We start from the raw sequence: 27,643 nt of genomic DNA, 5'->3' as shown, positions 1-27,643 counted from the left end.
TAATAGCTAGTGTGGCCAAAGTTCTGTCAACTACTGCGCAGATGTAGCCCTGAAAATTAACATTTCCAATGTTGGGGTTAGGCTTAGACAGATTGCTTGAAATCCAGAAGGCATGAACACAGTTCAGAATTGACAGAGGAAGAGTCTCTAAAATAACGAAATTAATCTCGGCCTCGTGAACACAGAAATCCAACTCAAATCTATATAAATTAAAGAAAGCAAAAGTACAGTTACGTAGCAAAAGATAGAAGTTATAAAATAAAGGTTAAATGTATATAAGCAATCGAGATATCTCTCAAAACTGCTTCAAATTCAGGCAGAGCAGATGTAGAAATGTAGTTAGATTTTATTTGTAATTCATATACTCCATTTTATAGTTTGTACCTATTTGATAGAACTTTCTAAAGGATCAGAACAACTTTAAATGCCCAGTGACTTGATCAACCAGAGCTGCAGGTCCAGGGCCAACACCTAAAACAGTTCGAGATCCAGGTGCTATTTGAGTACGCCCAGCATCCTGGATTAAGCTCACAGGTAATCCCACTTCTTTGGCATGACAGAGTAGCTGAACTAGTACCTCCTCGTCTGGTGCCTTAACCACAACCTTGGGTTGCCCACAATACTCCCACTGCTTCAAGAGCTCTGGATTTCTTTTCATTACTTGCTTGTAGGCAGAAACTGCGGCATGGGCACATTGGGCAGCCACTTTTCCCTTTCCCATTTTCAGGTCATTACGGACCACCAGAACCATTTTGAAATCCCCAGTTTCTCCCATGACACATGGTTCATCTGCTTGAATGTTGTTACTGAGAGGTCTCTTATTTCTTGGGAAAATGCTGAAACGTCCACGAAGACTCCAGCCCAAGCACAGTCCACAAGTCACACCAGCAACAACAGACAGTGTTCCGGGATTATACAAATAATCCATTGTAATTGGTTTGTGAGTTATCTGGGGGGGAAAAAAAAGTACAAAATTAAACATACAATGTGAATGTGCGTCTCACAAGAATTTTCCACATGACTGGTCCTAATGTTAATGTGAATAACTGAGGACACGTCCTATTTTTGTAAAAGGATAACTGCTTAACAAACCCAGATATCACTTAATGTCAGGAAAAATCACATTCCTCCAGACATTTTTTCATTCAAACACATAACAGTATGATCAACGCACACCACAATATTTGTTTTGCTCCTCAAGATCTTTACAGAAAAATCTAACAACCCACCATATGAACATACCACATAACCGAGTACTCAATATTAAAAAAAGTACAAAATCGAACAATTTTAATAATGTTCAATATCTATGTAAAAAAAGAACAGTATGTATCAATGCAATCAACTTCCAAAAAAACCAACCTAAGACTGAACAATTTAGATCACCTGCCTACAGGTAACCATTATTCTTTCTACTGCAGATTGCTTCAAACCTCAAACTTATAAAAAGCGTGAAAATAACCTGACTTATAGCTAGGGATTGTCTCCCTTTCCTTTCTGTTTCAGTGATAAAGCTTCTTACACTCCACTTTCTGCATGCCCTAGTGCCTCTGATTTTACCCTACCATTTGACACCAAACGTGCTACTAAACTGCAGAAAAATAACCATATCCCTCCACACAGATCCTACATTCTCCATCTGAATAAAGGTTCCTGCAATGCCAAAACCTTATTAACCAATTTCCTCCTCCGGCTCCCATAAACTACATTTTCTCGTTCTATTCTAATCGCTTCTTGCTATCGCACAATATCTAGCCTCTGCAACTCTATTTATTAATCCCTTCTTCCAGTTGCATCGACTCCAATAGTCACAACTAATCCTTTTTACCTTAAAACATCACCACTTGAAAATGTCAGAAAGTATTCAGTTTCCTTAGGGCGCAACACTAACCCAATAGCTAACAAATCTACAATAATAATAATAAATAACCATTGAATTAACTGCTAACTTTGGGCTTAAAACACTTTCACACCTAGTCAAGGGTAGTAAATACTATATACATACAATGGAATATAAAACTTTCTGTAGTCAAAAAAGAGTTTTTATCTCTAGAACCCTCTCCCCCATAACACAAAACTTTGTAAAGCAATATCGAGCAATATCGAGCCACCAGAAAACACTGCGATAAAGCAACTTTGTACGAATATACAAAACCAGCAACTCCTATTGAAGTGGAATCCATTTACATGGCAAATACGGTCATACACAAACCTGCCTTGATGACAGCCAGTGACAAAGTAATAACCTACGGTTGCTTAATGTAGCGCTACACCACATATAGGAAGATGGGAAGAGGAAAACAGGTTGAGGGAGAACAAAGCAGGTGCTTGGTAAATACAATGATCTTCCACAAAATCCCCATACCACACTGCCTGGGAGAGTGCTAGTGCCTAATGGCCACATCTCAGATGTGCGGGTGGGTTAACTGGAACGAAGGGAAAAGGAAAGGTAAGAAGTGGGGAAAAGTGCCAGGGATTAAAGTAGGGACTCGCAGTGTGTACAAGATAAATACTGGGGGTGGGCAGTGGCAGGGGGTAGTATCCAAGATAGAAAGTGAGGGAAGGTGGGGGGTGTTGGGGGGGGGGGGGGGTGAGGTGTTGGATGAACAACGTCTGTTATTGCCCATAAGAATTTGGCAAAGAGTGTAATGAATGCTGTGGTAGTCTAGCGGAATTGTGGAGATTGAGACGTGGAAGGGGTGAGCAAACAAACAAATGAGAAAATATCAAGGTATACTAACGTGTAATTTTAATCTCTTACCTACTTCAATACCACTACTCAAATCATTGTAGAGAGTACCCGAAGATAGATTGGTGGACATGCATTCTAATTTAGCCTTTCATGTGCAACATACAGATTTTAGAAGTGACAGAAGATTGTATCTCATGGGGAAAAAAAAATAAGCTGGGGGGGAGGAAGGGGTGGATTCAACACAGACGTTTTTCAACTGAGTTTCTCACGTTCAATCCACATTTCGAAAAGCAGGATATTCAAATGCATTAGCCATATTTTCCCACTGTAATCCTTTACGACCTAATCAGTTCCCATGACTCACATATACCTACCTGAACATTCAGATCAAGCCAATTTGACATTTAAAAAAAAAAAAGTAAAAAACTTTTTTTTTTTTTTTTTTAAAAAAGAAGAGCTAAACAAGCATAAATCAATTCAAATGTGTGCTGCGCTAATAAATTATTCCTGGCGATAGGGGTCAGTTATTAACACTATATATCTGTTAATTCACTCTTATTTCTAATCAGATCATCGCTATATTATGATCCATTCAATTTCCTCATGTTCACTTTTATGTCCTATACATTCCACTGTCTCCAGCCTCTTATTGTTTTTTGTCACTTCCACGGTTCACAATCTGACATTATTATGGCATTGCAGTGCAGAATATGGTTCTCTCGGTCTTTCCATTGAACACTAGAATCCGATTAATTTTGAAGCGGTATGAAGCGTTGCAATGATCTATTCTTGAGGGACGAAACTGGAGGGGTGTATCAAACTGCTTATGTATTTCTTCTGTCGACATGCTATCTATGTGGGTATTTCCATCATGTCATTTTATCCAACCCCCATAATAGTTTCCCAGTGTCTTGAATGAATCAGAACTCTGCTGCTCTTGCAAAGTGCCACTAATGTTCCTCTTCTCCATTTACAGCCGAGTAGTGTCTTGCAGAGATCTGCAAGTACATCCCCTAGGTAGGCACTCCAATGGGTGATCAAACAAAGTTGATTCAAACAAAAGTAAATACTTTTAAGATGCGTGTTTTTAAGTGCTTTTATTCAGCAAATTAGTTCAATTCGATATTGTTTAACATATCAAATGTTCATTTGTAATCCATATTAGCAGATCTATGAATCTTGATCTCCTATGCATTTCGGGCTGGGACGCCCTTGGTCACGGAGCACTGTTGAGGAAGGGAGGGAGGGGTGAGTCAGTGAGGGTATACCACCTGGGTTTGCACGTGCTTAAAGTGACAAAGTGCAACAGTAAATAAAACGGGTGTGTTTGCTAACGTATTTAGTGACTAAGTGAAGGTACTGGGTAGTGCAATGGAAATTACCGCGTGTGTTGGTTGAATGCGCACTGCGCAATGACATGCTGGGTTCTGTAGCGCTAAAGGCGAAGAACACTTACTTCATAGATACCGGTGGCAAAGCGTGCCGTCCATCGCTTAGTCGAATAGTCTGCGTGTGGTGCGGACGGGTGCTCGTTATGTTTAAACACTCGGGGATGTGACGTGAAGGAACGTGAACATAAACAAAGGACTACTAGGAAGTGTGCACAGTGGCGGCCATCTTAGAATGTAGGGAGATAGAGTACAGGTAATACGAACTGACACACACAAGAAGCAGAAATTTCAAGGAAATTTTGTCTAAACCCACTGAAACCCACACACAGCACCGTGGCACCATACCTTGCTACAATTGCAATCACTGCAATAGTGTCATCAAAGGCAACAGTATCCAGCACCCAATGAAAGGTCACAACATTAAACTCCAAGTTGATGCTACCTGTGACTCGATGAATTTGATATATGCTTTGAAATGTCCCTGTGGAAAGCTGTACATCGGTAAAACCGAACGCAAAATTAAAACTCGCCTCAACGAGCATAAATCTAACATCAGGCTAAAAGTTGAGAAATCTAACATCGCCATGCATTTTGCTGAGGCTCGACATTCCATCGCCCAATTAAAATTCATAATTCTTGAAACCCTCACCAAACGAGAAGGGATTGATAACCATAAACTTTTGTTGAAAAGAGAACTTGAATGGATTTACCTGTTACAGACCCTGAAGCCGCATGGTCTTAATGACCGTATTGAGTATAGTTGTTATCTGTAATACTAATACGATGCATAGCTTATTGTTTTACTGTTTATTCATGGAATATTACTTCTGTTTTCTGACATTGTCTCTCTGCATTCTCCCCAGTTCGTATTACCTGTACTCTATCTCCCCACATTCTAAGATGGCCGCCACTGTGCACACTTCCTAGTAGTCCTTTGTTTATGTTCACGTTCCTTCACGTCACATCCCCGAGTGTTTAAACATAACGAGCACCCGTCCGCACCACACGCAGACTATTCGACTAAGCGATGGACGGCACGCTTTGCCACCGGTATCTATGAAGTAAGTGTTCTTCGCCTTTAGCGCTACAGAACCCAGCATGTCATTGCGCAGTGCGCATTCAACCAACACACGCGGTAATTTCCATTGCACTACCCAGTACCTTCACTTAGTCACTAAATACGTTAGCAAACACACCCGTTTTATTTACTGTTGCACTTTGTCACTTTAAGCACGTGCAAACCCAGGCGGTATACCCTCACTGACTCACCCCTCCCTCCCTTCCTCAACAGTGCTCCATGACCAAGGGCGTCCCAGCCCGAAATGCATAGGAGATCAAGATTCATAGATCTGCTAATATGGATTACAAATGAACATTTGATATGTTAAACAATATCGAATTGAACTAATTTGCTGAATAAAAGCACTTAAAAACACGCATCTTAAAAGGATTTACTTTTGTTTGAATCAACTTTGTTTGATCACCCATTGGAGTGCCTACCCAGGGGATGTACTTGCAGATCTCTGCAAGACACTACTCGGCTGTTCATTGATGGTGTTTGGACGGATAACACCACCCTGATTGTGCACCCAGACCTCATTGAACGAAACTACTCTTCATCTAGCTTACGCAGTGCACCACCCACGCCTCTTTCTGCCCTCTTCTCCATTTAGGCACTTAAGCTAGGTTGAGCCTCCTTAAAGAGCCACTGCGGACTACCTCCCTGAGCCTAGTAGAACAAAAACATTTTTTTCCATAAGATATACAATCAGAACATGTGAACGTACCATCCGTTACCACCACAACCTTTCCCCCTTTCATGAGTTATATGCACAACCATTTTACTCTCCTTCTCAAACTTTTGATATAATCTGTTTAAAACTGCAAATTATGTCTTGACCATAAATCTAACATCCTTACTTCATTCATCTAGAACGGATACCTATTCAATTTACCCTAATGTCACTTTTAGCTTCTCTTGCTGCTCAGACTTCAATCCGCCACTATTCTATAAAAAGTCATTATTTACCTCCCCCAAGTGTCAATTACAGCTCCTCCTGCCTTGCTTCTTTCATTTTCCAGATGCTAGAGGATGTTGCATGCACCAGAATTCTAAGGCAGGACCCGGAGGCGAGGATTAGGCATTATCTTTCTTATGTATTTGACCAGCAGCCTTTTAATAAAATATACACAACACGAGGACTACACATACCATGAGTCCTCAGTAACACATCAAGTTCATGAACAAACAGCAACTGTCTAATCAGGCGGCTTTTGCTTCCTTATCTGGGAATGACCCTTGCTGGACCCCCTCCTTTCTTCGCTGTTGGCAGCCAGCGTCAGTTAAGTACCTCTATGAATCTTTGCGACTATTGTCTGAGATGAAATGTGTGACTTAATCTAACTGGGTTTTTAGGTCTCGCCGGAGCCAGCGTGCATGCGCTGCTCTGGCAGACATTAAGTAACTACTTAGAAAACTGGTACTTCCCGGCACCAGAACGCGCACAAGCACGCACGCAGCTGCGCGCACATCCCTTGCGTGCTTCGCGTCATCGTGATCACTTTCGCTTTGCCGTCTGCCTCAGCCTGCCAGCAGCAATCCTCACTCAAGGTACGGCCCCTCCGGGTGGCTTGCATAGAACTCCGCCCTCTTCTTCCTAATGCTGCTATGTCTGATCTCATGCTCACCATCTCCCCCTGAAAGCTCCTCCTCCCTGTACCGTCCACCTCATCTCAACAGAGCTGTCATGCCCTCCGCAGCTGGTGTTCTGCATCTGGCTTGCTGCAAGGTCTCTTTCTTCGATCTTCACTTCTCTTGCCTTTATTATTATATATGAGTTTATTAAGCGCGCAGCTACCCGTGGGTTTCCCGGCGCTAGGAGGACAGAAGTAAAAGAGGGCAAACAGAAGTGCAAGGAACAGGTTACAAAGAAAACAGCCAGGTTTTCACTCCTTTGCGGAACTTATGATAACATGTTTCAGACCGCAGAGGGATGGGAAGCAAGTTCCAGAGCGAGGGCGCAAAGTAGGAAAAAGAGCGCCCACCAACTCTAGCACGCTTGAAACGGGGGGCAGAGAATCTGCATTGAGTGGAGGATCTAAGAGTGCGGGAGGGACAATATTGATGGACTAAAGTGGATAGATAGTGAGGGGATTTTCCAATTTTGATACGGTGCATAAAGCATATAGCTAGATTCTATGCGCAGCCAATGCAGGCTGCGCGGGGAAGAGGAGACTGAAGTGGTTCAAGGCAGATTGCAGAGTAAACGGGCAGCCATGTTCTGGACCACTTGAAGCTTACGGGTGACCTCCTTGCAGGCACCCAGAAGAAGTACATTACCGTAGTCCAGCCGCGATGTCACTAAGGCCTGGACCACTGACTTCTGGGTGTCTGGGGGAAGCATCCATGTGATCTTCCTCAGCCACCTGATGATGGTAGTACAGGTGGCTGAGACTTTAACCACATGTTGCCTCATGGATAGCTGATTGTCAAAGAGGACCCCGAGATTGTGTGCTGTTGTTGCTGGGACCGGCAATGGTCCCATTTGCTGAGGCCAATGTTGCGGGCCCCAGAGAGCGGAGTCCGGCCCGAACAGGAGCAGCTCCGTTTTGTCGCCATTCAGCTTCAGTTTGTTAGTCAGCATCCAATTGGCGATGTCAGTAAGCCCGGAACCAAGAGAAGAAGAGGGGGAGTGCTGATTAGAAGAAAGAGAGAAAATGATTTGAGTGTCATCAGCATACGAAAAAATAGATAGTCCAGACTGTTCGGCAAGAAAAGCAAGGGGTCTAACATAAAGGTTGAAGAACAAAGGACTGAGAATAGAACCTTGGGGGACACCATAGGGGGAATTATGAACAGTGGACACCGAAGAGGGGGAGAAGACCTGCCTTTTCCCACATCTCCCTACTCTAGCCCATCCTGCTCACATTTTTGCAGTTTTTGTCTCACTCTGTGACTTCCTCTTACTTTCTCCTTATGGACACTTTTTCTTTCCGCATCGACTCTTCGCTACTTGCCTCATCGTGCCTGACCATCCCATTTCTTCTAATCTGCCTCCATATGCATTTGTCCGCCCTGTTTTCCGCCTCTCTGTCGCTCGTCCCCTTTCACCGTAACCTGCGCCCCCTCCCACCCGCGCCTGCACCCAGTGCGCATGCGCCTTACAATTGAGTGTAATAACTGTACCGTCGCCCCAGGACTGAATTTGGGTAAGACTTCGCTTGGGTAAATAACTTCGCAGACCTAAAAATGTGATACTTATCAGCCATAAAAAAAATTCGAAGGAGGCACAAAGAGAGTTAGTTGCAAAGGACCAGCTTGCTGCCTCATACTTGTTTTTTTTTTGCGTGGCTTGCAGACTCATAATCCCCGCCTCTTTAGCCCACCCCTTCCCCCAGCCTCACATTACCTCGGAGCATGCATTTGTTTATTCCTGGTCTTGTTAATGTTGTGCTTTTGTAATGTTATTTTTTTACTATCGCGCTACATTGGTAACTTTGCGCTTTTGTGTCTGCTACATTAGTTCGTAAAAAAACAATAGTTCATGTCACGCTTCCAGGCGCATCCTGTCAGTAGGTGAGTTCTTAAAGAAGTGTCCTATCAGCCCGCTGCTGATCCTTTCTGCCACTTAAGCATTTCTGGGCAATCTGGGGCTTGTAATACTCAGTCCCCTCCCCCAGCTTGTTGAAGTCAGCAATCAACAGATATCATGGCCAGTGCCCCAGCAGACCCTAAAGACATACAGTAGTCCCTTGAGCAGACCGGGGGTCAGTCGAGGAAACCAAGGTGCTGCATCTGGCTCATCTCTTGGTCTTCCACTTTTTGTTCTGTCCCGGATTAACTTCCCAGTTCTTTCAGCATTACCAGGCATGGAGAAGATAGATTAACGAACCGGAGGCCACTCCAGCGTCAAAGCACCACAGCTGTGTGTGCAACATTGTATGAGCAATCCTTTCTGTGACATCTCGTAATTAACACATCTTTTTCATTCTTATGCCCACTTGTAGCAGACATTGTCAGTAAAAGGGCATTTCGTTCACAATTCTTCACGCACAGCTTTTCTGTGGTTTGTGGAGTTATTTCTAACAGCACCCATTTTGGTTAGAGCAAGGGTGAAGGGCGACTTTTACAAAAGAACACATTTAATGGGCAATAAGGGAGTAAAAAAAAAAAAAGGGTTTAAGAAGTACAAAAATACGTATTGCCATGAGAAATCAGTAAAATAAATATTTTGTTTTGATTAAATAAACTTTTAAAAATAGAAACGTTTGCACATGCGACCATTCTAATACGATTATGTGTTCCTTGTTCACTATCCCCATAACATATCTTGACAAAAAACATACCTCAAATGGACCTACCTAGGTGGCTTCTGTAACAAACATCATGCACACCAGAGGCCATAACAGTTATGATTCAAACGGAGAAAGGGGAATAACGGGCAGAAAGACTGGGGAGTAAGGGTAGACTCTTTATGTTTCACACTCTCAACCTGTTACCTCCCTCTCGTCTACCATAACAATAGTCTTGAGGTATTTAACCCTCCTGTGTACTTAAATGCACATAACTTTATTGATTTTAAAATTATTGTAACGAGAGCACAAATAACAAGTATTTGCAATGCAATAGGTCTCGCATTTACGCTACTTTAAGCTATTGGAAATGGCAATGCCGTTCAGTTACGTTTTAAAAACCAAAACATAAAATAAAAGGCATTGTCATTTACAATGCCAATAGATCAAACGTGTGTAAATGCCCTCACTCCTATCACCTTCACTTAATCTGTCTATCTTTCGCCCGAACTCGTATCTATCGCTTCACTCTATCGCCCTCACTGTCTATCTATCGCCCTCACTGTCTATCGCCCTCACTGTCTATCTATCGCCCTCACCCTATCCATCGCCCTCTCTCCATCTATTGCACTCACTCTATCGCATCACCACAGCATCACTCAGCATCACCACAGCATCACTCAGCACCACCACAGCATCACTCAGCACCACCACAGCATCACTCAGCACCACCACAGCATCACTCAGCACCACCACAGCATCACTCAGCATCACTATGCGCTACCACAGCATCACTGAACGCCATAGCATCACTCGTCGCCACAACATCACTCAGCGCCACCACTGCATCAATCTGTGCAACCATTAACAACAACTGGTTCACATATGTTCTCTCAAGGTTTCAAGCTTTATTACAAATGTCACAAAAATGTTAATATTTCACTTCTGTTCTTGGATTTTATTGTGACGAAAATACACTGAACATAATCTTCACAAAAGTTATTTACAAAAGTTCAAGCTATTGCCATTATAAGTTACAATAACTTTTATTTAAGTTCATTGGTCCATTATAGCCAGACCATTATAGCCGAAAATCTATAAAACTGATTTGCAAAAAAAGAAAAATGATTAGATGGCTTTCTGTGAATAGTAACATTCCAGTGTAAATTCATGATTATATGTCTGTGGTTGTATGTTAGAAAGGATGACTGAGATATGAATGAAATTTGATTGACAATGTATATAATATTCGTGGCTTTTTATTTGTGATCAATGTAAATGTTGTGTATATAAGTTCTGATAAAATGAAAATTTGGTGAAATTACAAACCAAACTCATGAACAAAAAAAGCATTTATTAAATAAAAGATTAAATCTTCTCATACATGTGAGATCAAGACATTTTGTTTAGTTCAAATGTGTTGTGACAATTGATTTAGAATTCACGTACAGTATTGGCACTTCTTTTTGATTATTAATATTTTTGAAAAGGCAATAGCTAGATGGAAAGGATGGATAAGTGTGACGGGGAAATACCACATTATTAATCAGCACCAACATACTTTTAGATTAGGTACCATATAATCAATGCAAAGATGATCATTTGGAAGATAACAATTATATGCCCAAAAGAGATCCATAGTTATAAGATCATAATCCTAAAAACCTTACAAAAGAACTGAATCGTAAACCCTGTGAGGATGCATGCTGACAACATATGGTATCATAACCCCAATAAAGTACCCATAGCAAAAAACTAGGCCTAAAAAGGTTAATAGTGGTTAAAAATTAAAAGCAAAAATCAGCTAAAGAACCACCACTGCAATGATGCTTGAAATCGCACAAACTAACCAGTGCAGTGGACAACATTCTTATTAGTAATTAAGGAAACACTTAAAATCCCCACACATTATTGTAGGTGGTTGTATAGCTGAATGACTGCACCTGAATGGAGAAGCCCACCCATCACTATTCAGGTATTGGAGAAGGAGATCCACTGTGATGTAGCATGCCATCTAGTGTGGATGAGGGGTACAGTCTTTTTTTTTTTTAAACCAACCCAGTAAATGATGCTGAAACCTCCAAAGACAAATAAGTCTCAAAATTATCCTTGCAAAAGGAGTACAAAAACATAGAAGAATGAAAACTATCCAGTCTCCTATAGCAGGCCCTTCCCAGTCCTGTACTGGAAATCGGCTTAACGGCACTTCTGTGCCCCTGGAACTTTTTTGCGTTCCGGTGGCGCAATGTGCCACCGCTTATTTATAAGGCCACATGGCTTTCCATGGCATTATAAATATGTGCCCCTTACACACAGAAAACTGCGTGAAAGGGGCGTTCCGTGGGTGTTCCCACGCAACACCTATGGAACCTGACACATTCTCAGATTTACGAGGCATCGTAAAGTTGGGAAGGCGTTAGAACCTGGCTTCACTAGGGAGGTGCAACAAAGAGAAATGAAAAAAATGTCTCCTTGTGCTTTCATTTTTCTATGTGTGCTGCATTTGCAGCGCACAGACAAAGGAAAGCGCCTGAATGGAATGATTTTGTGCAGAAAGGGCCTCTTCCTGCACAAAATCATTCATCCCCGCAAAGCAGGCACCCTTTCATCATGGTGCAAAGGTGCCTGCGTTGGCACGCAGCAGCCCATTGTGCGCCGGGGAATAGGACAGGAATGTGCCATATCATATAGATGCAGCACATTTCTTCCCTTGCTTTTGCCCTAGGCCTGCGGTGCTGCCCTCTGATTGTTTTGCTGCCATTTGAAAGCAGAACAAAAAAAGAAAGAAGGGAGGCTTAACAGTGGTCGATAAAATCTTGGTGTTGTGGTTCAGCAAGGTACTGGGGAAAAAGAAGAGCTGTAGGATAATGAAAGCTCACAAGGTTAGCCCTATCAAAATCCTAAATTTTGCATATAGAAATATTGTTTGACAAATATTTTGTCCTAAATAGTTTACAAAAATATATTCGTAATGGGTGTTTACTTCCTATAATTAATTCCTAAAGAGCGATATTCTGGCGCTACACCAGTGGGTGCAGCCATTTACCAATACAACTTTTACAATTGAGCTGCCTACTCAGGAGTAGGGTGTGTGCTTATCACTGCTGTATACCGCCTGCTGGCAGGTTTATTGTCAAAGGAAGTCTGTGGTACTCAGGCTATTGCTACAGAGTGCCTTGTGCATAGTGTTGAAAAACCTACACCATGATCTTTCTTGAAAAAGAGACAGTGTGGGTTTTCCCCCCATAAAAGGGGCGAACTATGGACTGAAGACAATGCAGGTCATGTGATTCTGTGCTCAGCAATTCGGAAAAAAGCCTCTAAATATTGTTGCAATAGTGTGGCTGGGACATTCCCAATGAGGAGCAAGGATAACTTGTACAGCATGGTCAGCAGAGAGGGGGAGGTTTTTCAGAAGATAACCCAGTAACAAGACTCCCATTTTGGATACATGAAGGCAAAGCTTGTTCTGGTGTATCTTTTGACATGAGACGAGCTATCAGCAATTTTGCAATATTTACTAGAACTCCTCCACATATTCAGGTGGATCTCAGACACACATAGGTACATGTGAAAACTAAGGGGGCAAGTAGCATCAGGGTGCAGGCCTTCCCTTAAATAACAGCAGCAGGCATTTTGTGATATTTGTGATATTTGTGATATTTTGTGGGGTATTTCTTGAGCGCGACGTTCGCTCCGGAGGGAGCATCTTGGCGCTGAGGATCCCAAATGAGCCATTTCCGGAAAGAGTTAGATGGAAGCTTTGGCGGAAGCGTCAGAGAGATTAAAGATCCATGTCTTTAGATGCTTTCTAAAGGGTTTTTCCTGGGTTTGTTGTCTGAGGGTTTTAGGCAGTGTGTTCCAAGCTTTAGTTGCGAGGAAACTGAGGGTTTTCCCACCCTTCGTTTTCAGATTGTATTTGGGCGGAAGGATGAGGTTATCATGGGTCGAACGAAGGTGACGGCTGGGCACGTAATGGGGAAAGCGTTTGGTGAGGTATTTAGGGCCTGTGTTGTTGTAGGCACGGAAGGCTATGATCAGGATTTTGAAGAGAATCCTCTTGTGAAGGGGGAGCCAGTGAAGTGAACGCAGTGCTGCAGAGATAGAGGATCTGCGTGGTAGGCCCAGGACAAGACGGGCGGCAGTGTGAAGTACGCTCTGCAGTTTTAGGATGGTGCTCTTTTTGGCACCTGCGAGCAAGCCGTTGCAGTAGTCCAGTCGCGAGATTATGAGTGCTACTGTCACTGTTTTTCTAGCATCGATAGGGAGAAAGTCGAAGAATTTTCTCAGAGATCTAATTGTTCCGAAGCATTTGCCTGCGACGGTTCGGGCATGCTGATCAAAGGAAAAATCGGAATCAAAGATTACGCCGAGATTCCTGGCAGACGACACTGTCTCGGGGGGGGCAACAGAATTTTCCGGCCACCAGAGTGCTGGACAGAAGGAGATATTTGTGCCGATCGGGAGGATCTCCGTTTTACTTGAATTGCATTTCAAGTGGTTATTTTCCATCCATCGAAATACTTCGGTCAGGCAGTGTTTCAGATTGAGTTCAGCTTTGGTGGAAAGTTTGTCCAGTGGTATAATGAGTTGTGTGTCATCGGCGTACGAGGTGACAGGTATGCCGAATGACTCTATAAGATTGAGGAGAGGGATGAGGTAAATGTTAAAAAGGAGGGGGCTCAGGATGGATCCTTGCGGGACACCTGAGGGGACGAGTTTGACTTTGGAGTGGAATGAGCCCAGAGAGACAGTTTGCGAACGATCGGAGAGAAATGACTTAATCCAGGATAGGGCGGAGTCAGAGATGCCAATGTCTCTGAGTCTACTGATGAGGATGGTATGGGAGATGGTATCAAACGCCGCCGTTAAGTCGAGAAGGATAAGGATGGAATTTTTTCTCTGATCTTGTAGGGTTTTTATAGTGTCAGATAGTTCGATGAGAGCGGTTTCTGTCGAATGCTTGGGGCGGAAACCGGATTGTTGGGGATGGAGGAGGTTGTTGTCATCTAGGTATCGTTTCAACTCGTTATGGACCAGCAGTTCTGTAATTTTACCCAAGGCCGGGAGTAGCGAAATTGGGCGTAAGTTGGTTAGATCCGTCGGGGGTTTATTTGCCTTCTTCATCAGGGGTTTGACGATACCTTTTTTCCAACGGCTGGGTACTAAGCCAGAGCTAAGCGAGGAGTTGATTAAGTTGTTGATTATCGGGTTAACCTCGTCGATTAACTGGTGGAGTATCTTGGGGGGACAAGGATCAGATGGGGCGCCGGATTTGCAGGCAAGGATGGCTTTTTTCGACTGTTCTGGAGTGACAGAGGAGAAGCAGCTTAGTGTGCAGCCTGGAGGGACCAGTGGGGGGGGTACAGAAGGAGTGACAGGGGGGGGAAAGTTGATTTGGATCGAGGCGATTTTGTCCTCGAAATAGTCAGAAATTTGGTCACAAAATTTCTGGGAGGGGGGGATTTCAGGCAAGAGTGCCTTTGGCTGCGTGAATGATTTGACTATTTCGAACAGCACCTTTTGTTTTTGGCCTGCGTTTTTTATGGCGTTGACGTAGTAGTTTTTTTTTGCCAATTTTATTTCCGAGAGGTAGTTTTTCCTTGTGGTGATATAGGAAGTACGATTTGTAGCCTCGTATGTCTTTCGCCATTTTCTTTCTGCCTTTTTACATAGCAGATGTGCATTTGCAAGTTCTGGTGTAAACCAGGGGGCGTTGGCTTTAGTTTTGCCCCGGGAGGTGCGGGGGCGTGAGGGCGGGATTCTGGATTTGATTTCTTGAGTGATCCAGTTATGGAAACGTTCGGCGTCAGTATCGACATCGCCGGAGAGGATGGGAGCTTGAGTATGCATTGAAGGATAAAGGGTGATGTTATCCTGAACCTTTTTCCAATTGATGTGAATGTCGGGGCGAGAAGCAGCTTCGTCACGATTGGGAAGGTTTTCGCTCAGGATGTGAAATGGGATCAAAGAGTGATCAGACCAGATCTGAGGCGAGGGGGGTAGTGTGATCAAGGAGGGAGAATTAGTGCAGACTCCGTCGAGGGTGTGACCTAGAGAGTGTGTGGGTGAGGTGACAAGTTGCTTAAAATCGAACATATCGAGGGTTTGTACGAAATTGATGGTTTGAACATCAGTTTTCGATTCTAGATGGAGGTTAAAATCACCAAGGAGGGTGAAGAATGGGTATCTGAGAGAGAGTTGTCCTAAGGAATCATACAGAGAGTCGAGGAACTCTGATGCGTTGCCGGGTGGGCGGTATATAAGTCCACCTGAGAACGAAGTGTGTTCGTTCAGTTTGATGGAGAAGCCTAGTCCTTCCATCTTTTTTAGAGGCTCTAGACTGAAGGTGTGGCACGGGAGAGTGTTTTTAAGGATGATTGCAACACCGCCGCCTCGACCCTTGGCTCTATCTTCCCTGAAGAGAGAATAGCCCGGGGGGAGGGCAACAGCAATATCCGGGTTACTATCTGCTGTCAGCCATGTCTCAGTTATCATGAGGCAATCGAGGTCGGACTCCAAGATGAGGTAGTGTATATCTTGGTTGTGCTTGCACATGGAACGTGCGTTGATCAGACCGCCTTTGAAGGAGGGTTGAGGGGCTTGTGGGGTATAGGCCGATGGGACAGCTGAGTGGAGTCCAGTGGACCAGTGGCAGTGTATACAACTGACTGGGCCTGAAAGTGCAGCTGGGTCGAGGATACATGGACACCGTTTAGTGACCTGTAGGTGATGGAGGTCGCTAGGTTGGTAGGTTATGTGGGAGGGAAAAAGGGCAGAGTTTCCTGCGCCTGTCACAGTCTTGTCGCGGACGGGCGCAGACGGGCTTGCCTTAGGCGCTCCCGCTGCGCTCGTCCGCTGCGCTTCCTCCAGTGGCACATGTTTATAGTGTGGGGAGGCAGGGGGCGTGGCCAGCGGGGGGCGTGGCCAGCGAGGGGGCGTGGCCTCGTTGCACGCCGTCAATGGCGGCGGCCAGAGGGCGTTTGTACCGAGTGAAAGGGGGCACTGCTCGTAAGCAGCAGGCTCCAGGTGAGTCAAGTGGGCACACAAGGTAAATCAGTACAATCCAATAGTTTTAAAAAGGTTAAAAACAGCTTGAAACAGGAAAATGCGCCTCCCGGCTTTTCGCCTCAGGAGTAGGGATCTGTGAGACACCAGCGCTCGTATTCAGCGCTTATGTACTCGGCGGGGGGCGTGGCCAGCAGGGGGCGTGGCCAACGAGGGGGCGTGGCCTCGTAGCACGCCGTGAATGGCGGCGGCCAGAGGGCGTTTGTACCGAGTGAAAGGGGGCACTGCTCGTAAGCAGCAGGCTCCAGGTGAGTCAAGTGGGCACACAGGGTAAATCAGTACAATCCAATAGTTTTAAAAAGGTTAAAAACAGCTTGAAACAGGAAAATGCGCCTCCCGGCTTTTCGCCTCAGGAGTAGGCATTACCTTCATTGTACTTCACACAGTGGTTTTATTCCACCTGTGGACGCTGAGGCAAGACTGGGAGCAGTCGTGGATGCACCCTGTTCCCAAATGTGACGAGAAGTGGGGAGTGGCTAAGATTTCCAGTGTCTTTGCAAGGCTTGTGATGGGTCTTAAGTTAGGTAGGGTTCCTAGGGTGGAACCTGGCTCTATCATTTGTGTTCATTAGTAAAGGGGTTGTGATTGCATGCCGAAGCTTACTTGGTGCTAGGAAGGGCTTGAGGAGTTCGATGACAAGGGTGGCAGGACCCTGATGTCCAAGCAGACAAGTCTTGCACATACTTATCAACTATGCCATCTTTTTAAACGGAGGGCAGGATTTCCAGGACTTTGACTTTTGGAGGCGTTTTATATATATCTAGATAATCTGCCTACTAGACGTTTTAGATTTGCTCTTAGCTGTAAAAATTGCATCACCAAGTTTGTGAGTGGACTGGATGGTCAGTTTGTGCTGACGGATGGGAGGAGAGTCATCATATCCTAGGGGATCCAAGATTTTTATTACTAGGCATTACCTGCTTTAGGCATATTAGTAGAGCACACGTTCACCCCACTCCGTAAAGAAGGACCCTTGGCATTATTGACAGTTTGAATATTTGTTCTCCTACTCAGTGGTAATGGTACTCATTTTATTGACCACAGAAAGATAAAAGGCTGAGTGAATCCACTAAACCTTTAACCAAGTGATCAAACACAGAACCACGTTCTTAGCTCATGTGACAGCTGTCACTACCCTATAAAGCCCCAAGTCAATGCCAAGAAAATGTACTTTAGTACCAACCTGTTATCTTTCATCGGCAATACCAACACCACCTATAAGGAGATAAAGTGTCACACCCAGCCAGTGCCTGAAAGATATCCAAGTCCTCTAAGACAAAAGCACAGCATGCTATTTATGCTTCAAAAGAGCAAGGCAACACAGAACGTTCTAACATGTAACTGACAACAGAACAAAAAGTGGAGCAGTCATTGGTTCCATGGCGTGAAATCATTCGTTTTTTCATTCACAGTACATGTTACGGAGCCGTATGCAAGAAATTAGTAAACTGGTGGTTCTTTTTGCATTATGTTTTGTTGCTACATGTTTAAAACCTGCGGTTTTAAAAATGAGAATCAAAATGTTTTGGTCATTCCCTTCACCTTCAAAATATTTGTTAACTTTCTGTGATATCCTCTTCGACTTATTTCTTGGCAGCAATGTTGACAATCAAGGGCTATTGGATACCTTTGGAAAGGGAGGACAGGTGGGCAACTGTCAGAGCTGCCCACCTTGGAACTGGGGAACCAGGTTTGGGTCCCAGCTCCGGATCAACATCTAGTGATTCTGTGCCTAAAATCAAAACAAACAAATAAACGTAATAATCTCACCTCAAATAATGTACTCTGGTGCGCGTGTACAGAGATCCAATGTCCTTGGGTTGAGTTGGTAATATGTATAAAAAAAAAAAAACTGGTATGTCCTGTGAGGTGCCTTCTTCAATTACAGGAATAGATACACTTATAAACAATCTTTGGCCAAAACTCGTAATGCCCCTCCGCTTTCATCTCTACTGAAATCTTCTCATATGCACTATGAGACCCGCTACTGCATGGAGACCTACTTTGGTGGGAGATAACCAAGATGTAGGCAGGCCCATCAGTAAAACACTATCACAGAAAGGTGAAAAACTAAAGTGTGGACGCTAACTTAAAGATGTTTTGTTTGCAATCTGGTGTTTTTGGCCATCTCATTGATGGACTAGCAGGTGTGGAGACTGCCAAATTAAAAGCTAAATGATTCTGCCAGGTGATCATTTTAGGTGGGACACCCATATCATTAAGTTTATTTCAACAGTTATTAGTGTGTCCCCTGTCATTTGTTAGTAGGAAAGCAGAAGCAATTACGTCTATTGTGGGTTCAGGGGGGTAAGGTAAAAGTCATGAGGCTGTTTGAGAATTCACTGGAAATATATAGCTCAGTGTCCGATACATTCGGTTTATTTAGGACAACACATTGGGGATCCCCAGACAGATTGGAAGGTGGGGGAGGGGGATAAATATTAAAGGATTAGTCTGGGACCTGAAAAGGATTAAATAGAGGATACCATATGCTGTGATTTATCAGAGAGAGAGGACCTGAACTATTTGAGCACGGTCCCTTTAATACCCATACTACTGCTTATAATTAAAACACATTACTGTTTAAAAACGGAGAAGTCTGTTGTCACAAGGTGAGCGTCACTAGTTCGATTTAGCAGATTAGTGCTGTGTGGAATAGCCTTAAGAGATCACATATAAACAGTGCTTTAAACAGAAAAAAAAAATAAGTGCAGGTACTCATTAAAATGAGCTTGAAGTGTGGCAAGTGGGCGGGGATACATTAAGATATAACTTCTGTACCAGTTGCAGCACATATCAAAACACATGAGAAATGCATTTATGTCAACAAAACAGATTAACTCATTACACAAAATGAAAGCCAAACAGAATATGTTAACATTTCCTTGTTTTGTAATTTTGCTGTTTCTTAATGCAATTCTGTTATTTGTTGTTGTTTGGCACAATACTATAAATTCTCAAGCGTGCGCACACACAGAAAGAAACAAGCACACGTGTACACAAAAGCATTCTACACATTCCCCTTAAAATATCTCCTGAGAGTGTTCTGATTCTCTCCATCTTTCTCTAACAGAAGAACAGGGACACACAAGCAGGCTAGCCCACAGCCATATGCAAACACTCACACAAAGCCTCAGGTAAGATTAAAGCCATTTTAAACTCCTTACCTCCCAAGGCTTTTTTAATAGTCGCTGTCGGCCTGCTGCCTCTTTCCTGTGTTTGCACAAATCCATACAATAGTGTGAATGTGATTAACAGCACAGGACCTTAATGGGGCCTCCACTGTCAAACACAGCGTGGTGGTGAACACAGGGACATCATGCAAAAAAACCCACGCTGAATAGTTCAGCCGCAGCTCAGCTCAGGAATACTACCCCGACCCACATCGCCGGTCACACGCTCGACGCCATCTTCACCGCCAGTCCCCACAGTGCCTTCAGCCACACTTCCGTGCTCACCTGGACCGACCACCACTGCGTCCAATTCACCTTCCAGAAGCCAGTCTTCCACTACTGCACTCTACAGATCCCCCGCAGACGCTGGGGAAAAGTCACCAAGGAACGACTAGAAACACACCTCGTACTCCACCCACCGACCAGCCCCAAGGAGGGGGCCCACACCCTCAGACTCTGGATGGAGGACTGTGCCAACACGATAGCACCCATGAAACAACCCACCGACAGAGACACTAGCCAGAGTGCCAGCTGGTTCACCCCGGAGCTCCTAGCCTTCAAGCGCACCTGCCGGAAACTGGAGAACATCTGGCTCAACGACAGAACACCCGCCAACCGCACAGCCCACAAAGACGCCATCCGCAAACATCACCACCTCATCAGGACCACCAAAAAAGCCTCATTCAAAGACCGCCTCGACAACAATGCACACAACAGCAAAGAGCTATTCAACATCGTGAAAGAGTTCTCCACTCCCAGCTCCTGCACCAATGACATTCCGCCATCACAAGCCCTGTGCAACACCCTCGCTGCCTTCTTCCACCGCAAGATCACCGACATCCACAGCTTCACCCCCTGGACGCACCCCACGGACCCAGCCACGATGAACACCCCGAGCCTCACCGACCACGACCCCCTGACCACCTAGACCAACGTGAGTACCGAAGACATAACTAGGACCATGAGCACCATCCGCTCAGGCTCCCCGTGTGACCCGCTCCCCCACCACATCGCCAACAAAGCCTTCAGCATCATCGCACCCCACCTGCGTAACATCATCAACCTCTCCTTCGAGACCGCTACCTTCCCGAAGAGCTGGAAACACGCCGAGATCAACGCCCTCCTGAAGAAACCCAAGGCTGACCCGAGCGACCTCAAGAACTTCCAGCCCATCTCCCTGCTTCCGCTCCCTGCGAAAGTCATGGAAAAGATCGTCAACACCCAGCTCACCCACTACCTAGAAGACAACAGCATCCTGGACCCCTCCCAGTCAGGCTTCCGCAGCAACTACAGCACCAAGACCGCCCTCATCGCCGCAACATATGACATCAGAATCCTACTCGACAATGGCGAGACAGCGGCGCTCATCCTCCTGGACCTCTCTGCCGCCTTCGACACCGTCTGCCACCACACAATGCGCAAACGCCTCTTCGATGCAGGGATCCGAGACAAGGATCTGGACTGGACCACCTCCTTCCTCACCGACAGAACCCAGAGAATCCGCCTCCCCCCGTTCCACTCCGGAACCACCTCTACCATCTGCCGTATCCTTCAGGGATCCTCACTCAGTCCGACTCTGTTCAACGTCTACATGGCCCCCCTCGCTCGCATCGCCAGACTACACGACCTCAACATAATCTCCTACGCCGACGACACCCAACTGGTCCTCTCCCTCACCAAAGACCCCCTCACCGCCAAATCCAACCTACACCAGGGCATGAAGGCCCTCGCAGAGTGGATGGAGGCAAGCCCACTCAAACTGAAGACGGAGGTCCTCATCCTTGGGCCCAATCCCTCAGCGTGGGACAACTCCTGGTGGCCAGCATCACTGGGAACCCCCCCAGCACCAACCAACCACGCAACCTAGGGGTCATCCTCGACTCCAAGCTCAACATGACCAACCAAGTCAACGCAGTCTCCTCCTCCTGCTTCCACACCCTCCGCATGCTCCGTAAGATCTACAGATGGATCCCGATGGACACTCGGAAAACCGTCACCTACGCCCTCGTCAGCAGCCGACTCGACTACGGAAACGCCCTCTACGCCGGAGCCCCGTCCAAACTCATCAACAGACTCCAAAGAATCCAGAACGCCTCCGCACGCCTGATCCTCAACGTCCCACGCCGGGACCACATCACCCAGCACCCGAGAGAACTGCACTGGCTCCCCGTCGACAAAAGAATCACATTCAAACTCAGAATCCTCGCACACAAGGCACTCCACAACACCGGCCCAGCCTACCTCAACGACAGACTCTCCTTCTACGTACCCAACAGGAAACTCCGCTCCGCCGACCTGTCCCTGGCCGCCGTCCCGCGCATCCACAAATCCACCGCCGGGGGCAGATCCTTCTCCCACCGCGCCGCCAAGCCCTGGAACGCCCTCCCCCTCCCCCTACGGCAGACCGCAGACCTCCCGAAGACTGCTCAAGACCTGGCTCTTCGACCACTAGCTGCAGCTGCCCCCCCCCCCCCCCAACCCCCCAAACGCCTTGAGATCCTAGCGGGTAAGCAGTGCGATTTACAAATTCCCTGATTGATTGATTAGTTCCAATGCTGACAGCCTAGTGCTCACCAGCACTTGCAGCCAATCCGCCTACCTTTCATGCGTACCAGTACTCTCCTTACAGTAGAGAAGTGCTGTACTTACAGTGATAAAAACAAGAAGTGCCAGTAGTCAGTACCTGAGAGTGCTGGCCTATTTAAAGCACTGCCACAGCCCTTTTCCCTACGACCAGGCTCTTCCTGGTTCTGTGTTTTTACATCCACATATACACTCCACTTGCCTCTCATCTTTACCCAGCTTCTAACTTTCTCTCGCTAGTTCTGTCTCTCTTACTCCCACCTCAGCCTTACTCTCTCAACCAGTATTACATTTTCTCATTGTTTTTTTTCCCTACTTGCCTCCAGTTCTCCCCTCCATGCTGTACTCATCCCCTAAGTTTGCCACCTGGCCACTATTTGGTTCAGATAGATATATATATCAAAGTTAAGATATGTACCAAAGTTTTGACTGTACACAAATTTGTGTTAACCCCTTCCATGCTCATGACAAGGTCAGCTCGTCATGGGTTTTACCTGCCCTGTGCTTATGACGAGTTGACCTTGTCTGGGAATCCAGCACCGGGGGGAGGGGGGGGGGGGCCCCTTAGCAGCCAAGGTGTTAAAATACCATTTCTAAGCCCATTTATGATTTCAGAACTCAACAAATATCTGTCATTTGTATCTGAAAAAGTGGCAATGCTAACTTTACCTGTCACCTGACTTCTTTATATTCCTTCCTCCCTCTTCCTTCTATGTTCACCTTGTCTTTCCCCCAACCAAATATATTAGCAGTTGCATGGGAGCTAATTCCTGGAGCACTGCAGGTTTCCTGTTATTCATTGCCCTAAGGGCAGGGCTAACTTCACACCGATGGACCCATTACCCAGGTCAGTAGCTGTTATCTTGTAAAGGGAAGCAGCTCCTCTGCTGAACAAAAACATGAAAGAAAACCGATGGAGGTGGAGGACTGTCTTGTGCTGCCACTCACTTTACTAAGGCCAGTGCCATACCCTAAATGGGACTGGATTAGTGACTGGAGGCCCCAATAGGGTGACCAACCGTCCGTACATTTCACGGACAGTCCGTAATTTTGGCTGTCTGTCCATTGCCCGTGAACGATTCTTTAACAGACGCCATTTGTCCGTAATTTTAACCGGGCACAGCTTGCCCCCACCTCCCTTCTTGACTCCGATGCTGTATGAAAGCTCAGACCCCCAGCAGCACTGTAGAGGCACAGCGGGATGGCAACCCTCACACCTCCAGCCCTTGATGAGCTGTTAAGAGGTGCTTGAAGGTGACAGAGGGAGGGGCTGCAGGTTCAGGAGCAGGGGGCATCCATTCACATGCAAACAGCCCTGAATGAGTCTTGTATCTGCTATTTAGAGGGGGGCTCACACATTCCATTTCTACCCAGGGCCCCAAACATCCTAGACTCGGCCAGATTACACCCCTGATTACACCGAGGCAGCACCTGCTTCTCTTCACCGAGCTTAATTACTGTCATTATTTGTAAGCAAACCTCGGTTCTTCAAACATGCATAATGTAATACAATAAAGAAATGGTACAATGGCACCCACACTGATTAACAAAGTATGGAGGACAATCAGTTCTCTTAGAGTATCTCCTGTAAGTTCTGTATATCACAGTGGGGGATGGCATTTTGGACAGAGAGCCTGTCTTCTCTTTGTCTTGTGCAGGAGGGGGCGAGAAGCCCAAGATGATACTAGAATACTGCATGCCCACCCCTGTGCCCACCCTGGTGGATCACGTTCCCTCTCCTGCGATGACTCCTGCTCCTGTCCCCCCATGTGGTGGCTCCAGTCCACTCCCCCCCCACCCCCCCCGCCTGTGATGGCTCCTGTCCCCCCATGTTGTGGCTCCAGTCCACCTACACCTGTGATGGCTTTTGTCCCCCCCTGTGGTGGATCCTGTCTCCGCCCTGGGTGGCTTCTGTCCCAGTCCTGGAACAGCCCCTGCAGCGAGGGTGAAGTTCTTGATGGGCCTCTTCTCAAAAGGGCTCAGCTCAAAATGAATATGGAAAGGTGGGCGAGTAAGTAAGTGAAGGGATGTGTGAATGGCTGGATGAATTAGTGAAAGGGTGAATGGAAGAATGAAAGATTGAATAAATGGATAATGAGAGAGGATAGATGGATTGATGAGTGAGGGGAAGGATGGAGAGAAAATGTAAATAGCTGGATGTATGGGTGGAAGAGTAGCTGGATGATTGATGAGGGGAAAGATGGATGAGGGGTAGGATGATGGATGGAGGGGATGGATGGATGAGGGGAAGGATAAATGGATGGATGGATGGAGGGGAAGGATGGATGGATGAGGGGCAGGATAAATGGATGGGATGGATGGATGGGTGAGGGGAAGGATGATGGATGAGGAGAAGGGTGGATGGATGGAGGGGAAGGATGGATGAGGGGCAGGATAAATGGATGGGATGGATGGGTGAGGGGAAGGATGGATGAAAGGAAGGATGGATGAGTGGAAGGATGATGGATGGAGGGGAAGGATGGATGGATGAGGGTCAGGATAAATGGATGGGATGGATGGATGGGTGAGGGGAAGGATGATGGATGAGGAGAAGGATGGATGGATGGAGGGGAAGGATGGATGGATGAGGGGCAGGATAAATGGATGGGTTAGATGGATGGGTGAGGGGAAGGATGGATGAAAGGAAGAATGGATGAGGGGAAGGGTGGATGACGGGGAAGGGTGGATGACGGGGAAGGGTGGATGATGAGGGGAAGGATGGATGGATGATGAGGGGAAGGATGGATGGATGATGAGGGGAAGGATGGATGGATGATGAGGGGGTGGGTGAAAGGATGGATGATGAGGGGAAGGGTGGATGGATGGATGATGAGGGGAAGGGTGGATGGATGGATGATGAGGGAATGGATGGATGGATGGATGATGAGGGAATGGATGGATGATGAGGGGAAGGATGGATGGATGATGAGGGGAAGGATGGATGGATGATGAGGGGAAGGATGGATGGATGATGAGGGGAAGGATGGATGGATGATGAGGAGAAGGATGGATGGATGATGAGGGAAAAGGACAGATGGATGATGAGGGAAAAGGATGGATGAATGATGAGGGGAAGGATGGATGGATGATTAGGGAAAAGATGGATGGATGATGAGGGAAAAGGATGGATGGATGATGAGGGAAAAGGATGGATGGATGATGAGGGAAAAGGATGGATGGATGATGAGGGGAAAGGATGGATGGATGATGAGGGGAAGGATGGATGAATGGATGATGAGGGGAAGGATGGATGAATGATGGGTGGGTGAAAGGATGGATCGATGGAGAGTGGGTGAAAGGATGGGGGGATGGATAAGTGGGTGGGTGAAAGGATGGATGGATGGAGAGTGGGTGAAAGGATGGGGGGATGGATAAGTGGGTGGGTGAAAGGATGGATGAGTGGGTGGGTGAATGGTGGGTGGGTGAAAGGATGGATCAGTGGATTGGATGGTGGGTGGGTGAAAGGATGGATGAGTGGGTGGGTGGATGGTGGGTGGATGATGGGGGGTAGGTGGATGAGTGAAATGATGGATGGATTGATTGATGGATTGATAAGTGCAAGGGTGAATGAATGGACATATGAGTGAAAGGGTGGGTGTAAGGATGGATGAGTGAGTGAAAGGGAGGGTATATGGACAAAAGGATGAATAGATGTGTGAAGGAGTGAAATGATGGATGAGTGATGGGGCAATGGATGGATTCATGAGTGGATGAGTAGATGGATGGGTGGATGGATGGAAGGAAGGCTAAGTGAAAGGGTCGATGGAGAGAGAAAGTGTGGATGGATGGATGACTAAAAGAGTGGATGGGTGGAAGGATTAGTAAGTGAAAGGATGGCTGGATTGGTGAAAGGGTAAATGGCTGAATGGATGAGTGAATGGATGGATGGGATGAAGAGTGGATGGATAAGTGTACAGATGGATAGGGTGAAAGGGTGGATGGATGGATGGATAATGGAGGGTGAAAGGATGGATGAGGGGATGGATGAAGGGATGAATGAGTGAAATGATAGATGGAAGGATACATGATGGATAGGTTTGCAAATGGTTGAATATGTTTGGAAATGGCTGGGCTTACTTATATACTATTGCGCGACCTCTGATGTGTCTGTAAAACGTGCCTATTGTCCTAAAGTTTTGTCCTGAATTTTGACCTCCTGTCCTGAATTTGTGTCCTGAATTTTGACCCTTTGTCCTGAATTTTTACACTCACCGTCCTGAATTTGCACCAATGCCAGTTGGTCACCCTAGGCCCCAACTCATTTCACGCACCTGAACGAGGGGTAGGGGGCTAAAGCACTTTAATCCGAATGGTCGCTGCACACCCGATTGACAGGTGCCCAGTTAACCACAGTGTGACAAGTGCCCACTCAAACCCCTGCAGTTTGGGAACAATGAAATGGGCGCTGCTGGAATCTTCAGCAGCAAGTCTGCAAAAGGGCGGCTATTCACGGCTCATTAATTTACAAGCTGCACGGAAGCCCTGCCCTGGAGGAGATGCCTAACCTGAGCCTGACGTCGATCAGGGTACCGGTACTCTCCCTATCTACAGAGAAGTGCCGGTACTCGGTACCGGCTCACTTAAAACACTGCACATAATGCATCTGTTTGAGACTGTTTAGAGTCTTAGAGAACATGTCCACGGACAATACACGTTAGTAAAGATGTGATTTAATTCAAGTTTCTTAAGAGGCAGTGATAGACGAAGTGCACATCCTTCCAGCACACCATAACCAAGAAAAACAAACAGTCTGGATTGCGGCGATGATTTGGTCTCGACTTGGGCATGGAAAGCAGAGTATGACATCCGTAGACGACGACGTCGCTCAAGGCGGTGCAAAATTACTCAGAAGCAGCGCCCGATGAACAATATTCTGTGGTTGAATTCAGCGTTTAGTCTGTAATGTCAGCAACTTGCGACACGCAAGATACTGCAAGCGGCAATGGCACACTAGTAGTGCCTATAGGGAGCTGCCGCGGGGTTAAGGAACTATATTAACCACTCCCAAGTTTTAATTACTTACGATTGATCCAGAAGAGGAAAACATGTCGGCTGTCGGTTAAAGAAGTTCCAGTTATAGCATTTAGTCCCGTGCAACCATACAGACGACAGTGTTATCGTTTGGGTGGGCACAATGTAAACCACACGAATAAACATTAACACCTACCCATAGCAATTATTTCCAGGGCTAATAGTTTAACAGGACTAAGCACAGACATAACCAGCAGGAGCTTCCAAAATTAGACCTTTGGCACGTCTCTGTTTCCAATACGCTGAGCCCACTAAGGAAGGTGGGAGACTACTACTCACCAGCACGGTTACCGATCACTAGGAACACAAAGCTCTCATCCGGATACCGCTCCTCAAAATTAAGGCGGGTTAACTATAGGTAGTCAGCACGACATCTCTATGATGATGTCACTAGAGACGCGGCCAGCGTTCCT

At 46.0% G+C, this 27,643-nt stretch overlaps 1 protein-coding gene across 3 annotated transcripts; it reads right to left on the bottom strand.

Annotated features, from left to right (window-relative positions):
• Positions 1 to 328: 328 nt before the first annotated feature.
• On the bottom strand, positions 329 to 27,643 carry PTRH2 (peptidyl-tRNA hydrolase 2). 3 transcript variants are annotated; one of them, XM_086954953.1, is made up of 2 exons: positions 27,510 to 27,643; positions 329 to 949 (listed from the first exon to the last, which is right to left on the bottom strand). In XM_086954953.1, exon 2 carries the CDS (start codon positions 926 to 928, stop codon positions 410 to 412), a length of 519 nt encoding a protein of 172 aa, XP_086811079.1. In that variant the 5' UTR covers positions 929 to 949; positions 27,510 to 27,643; the 3' UTR covers positions 329 to 409. The 3 variants fall into 3 exon arrangements, with proteins under 3 accessions (XP_086811079.1, XP_086811080.1, XP_086811081.1); XM_086954954.1 differs by lacking the exon at positions 27,510 to 27,643 and adding an exon at positions 27,367 to 27,480; XM_086954955.1 differs by lacking the exon at positions 27,510 to 27,643 and adding an exon at positions 4,149 to 4,186.

Source organism: Lissotriton vulgaris, chromosome 2_1 (genome assembly GCF_964263255.1).
Source record: "Lissotriton vulgaris chromosome 2_1, aLisVul1.2, whole genome shotgun sequence".
NCBI classification, from domain to species: domain Eukaryota; kingdom Metazoa; phylum Chordata; class Amphibia; order Caudata; family Salamandridae; genus Lissotriton; species Lissotriton vulgaris.
Note: the sequence above shows the minus strand (reverse complement) of the source record. Positions and strands in the feature narration are given on the sequence as shown.

Bases quoted from the DNA above. Each gene is read 5' to 3' on its own strand.
- PTRH2 (XM_086954953.1), bottom strand. From the start codon at position 928: ATGGATTATTTGTATAATCCCGGAACACTGTCTGTTGTTGCTGGTGTG.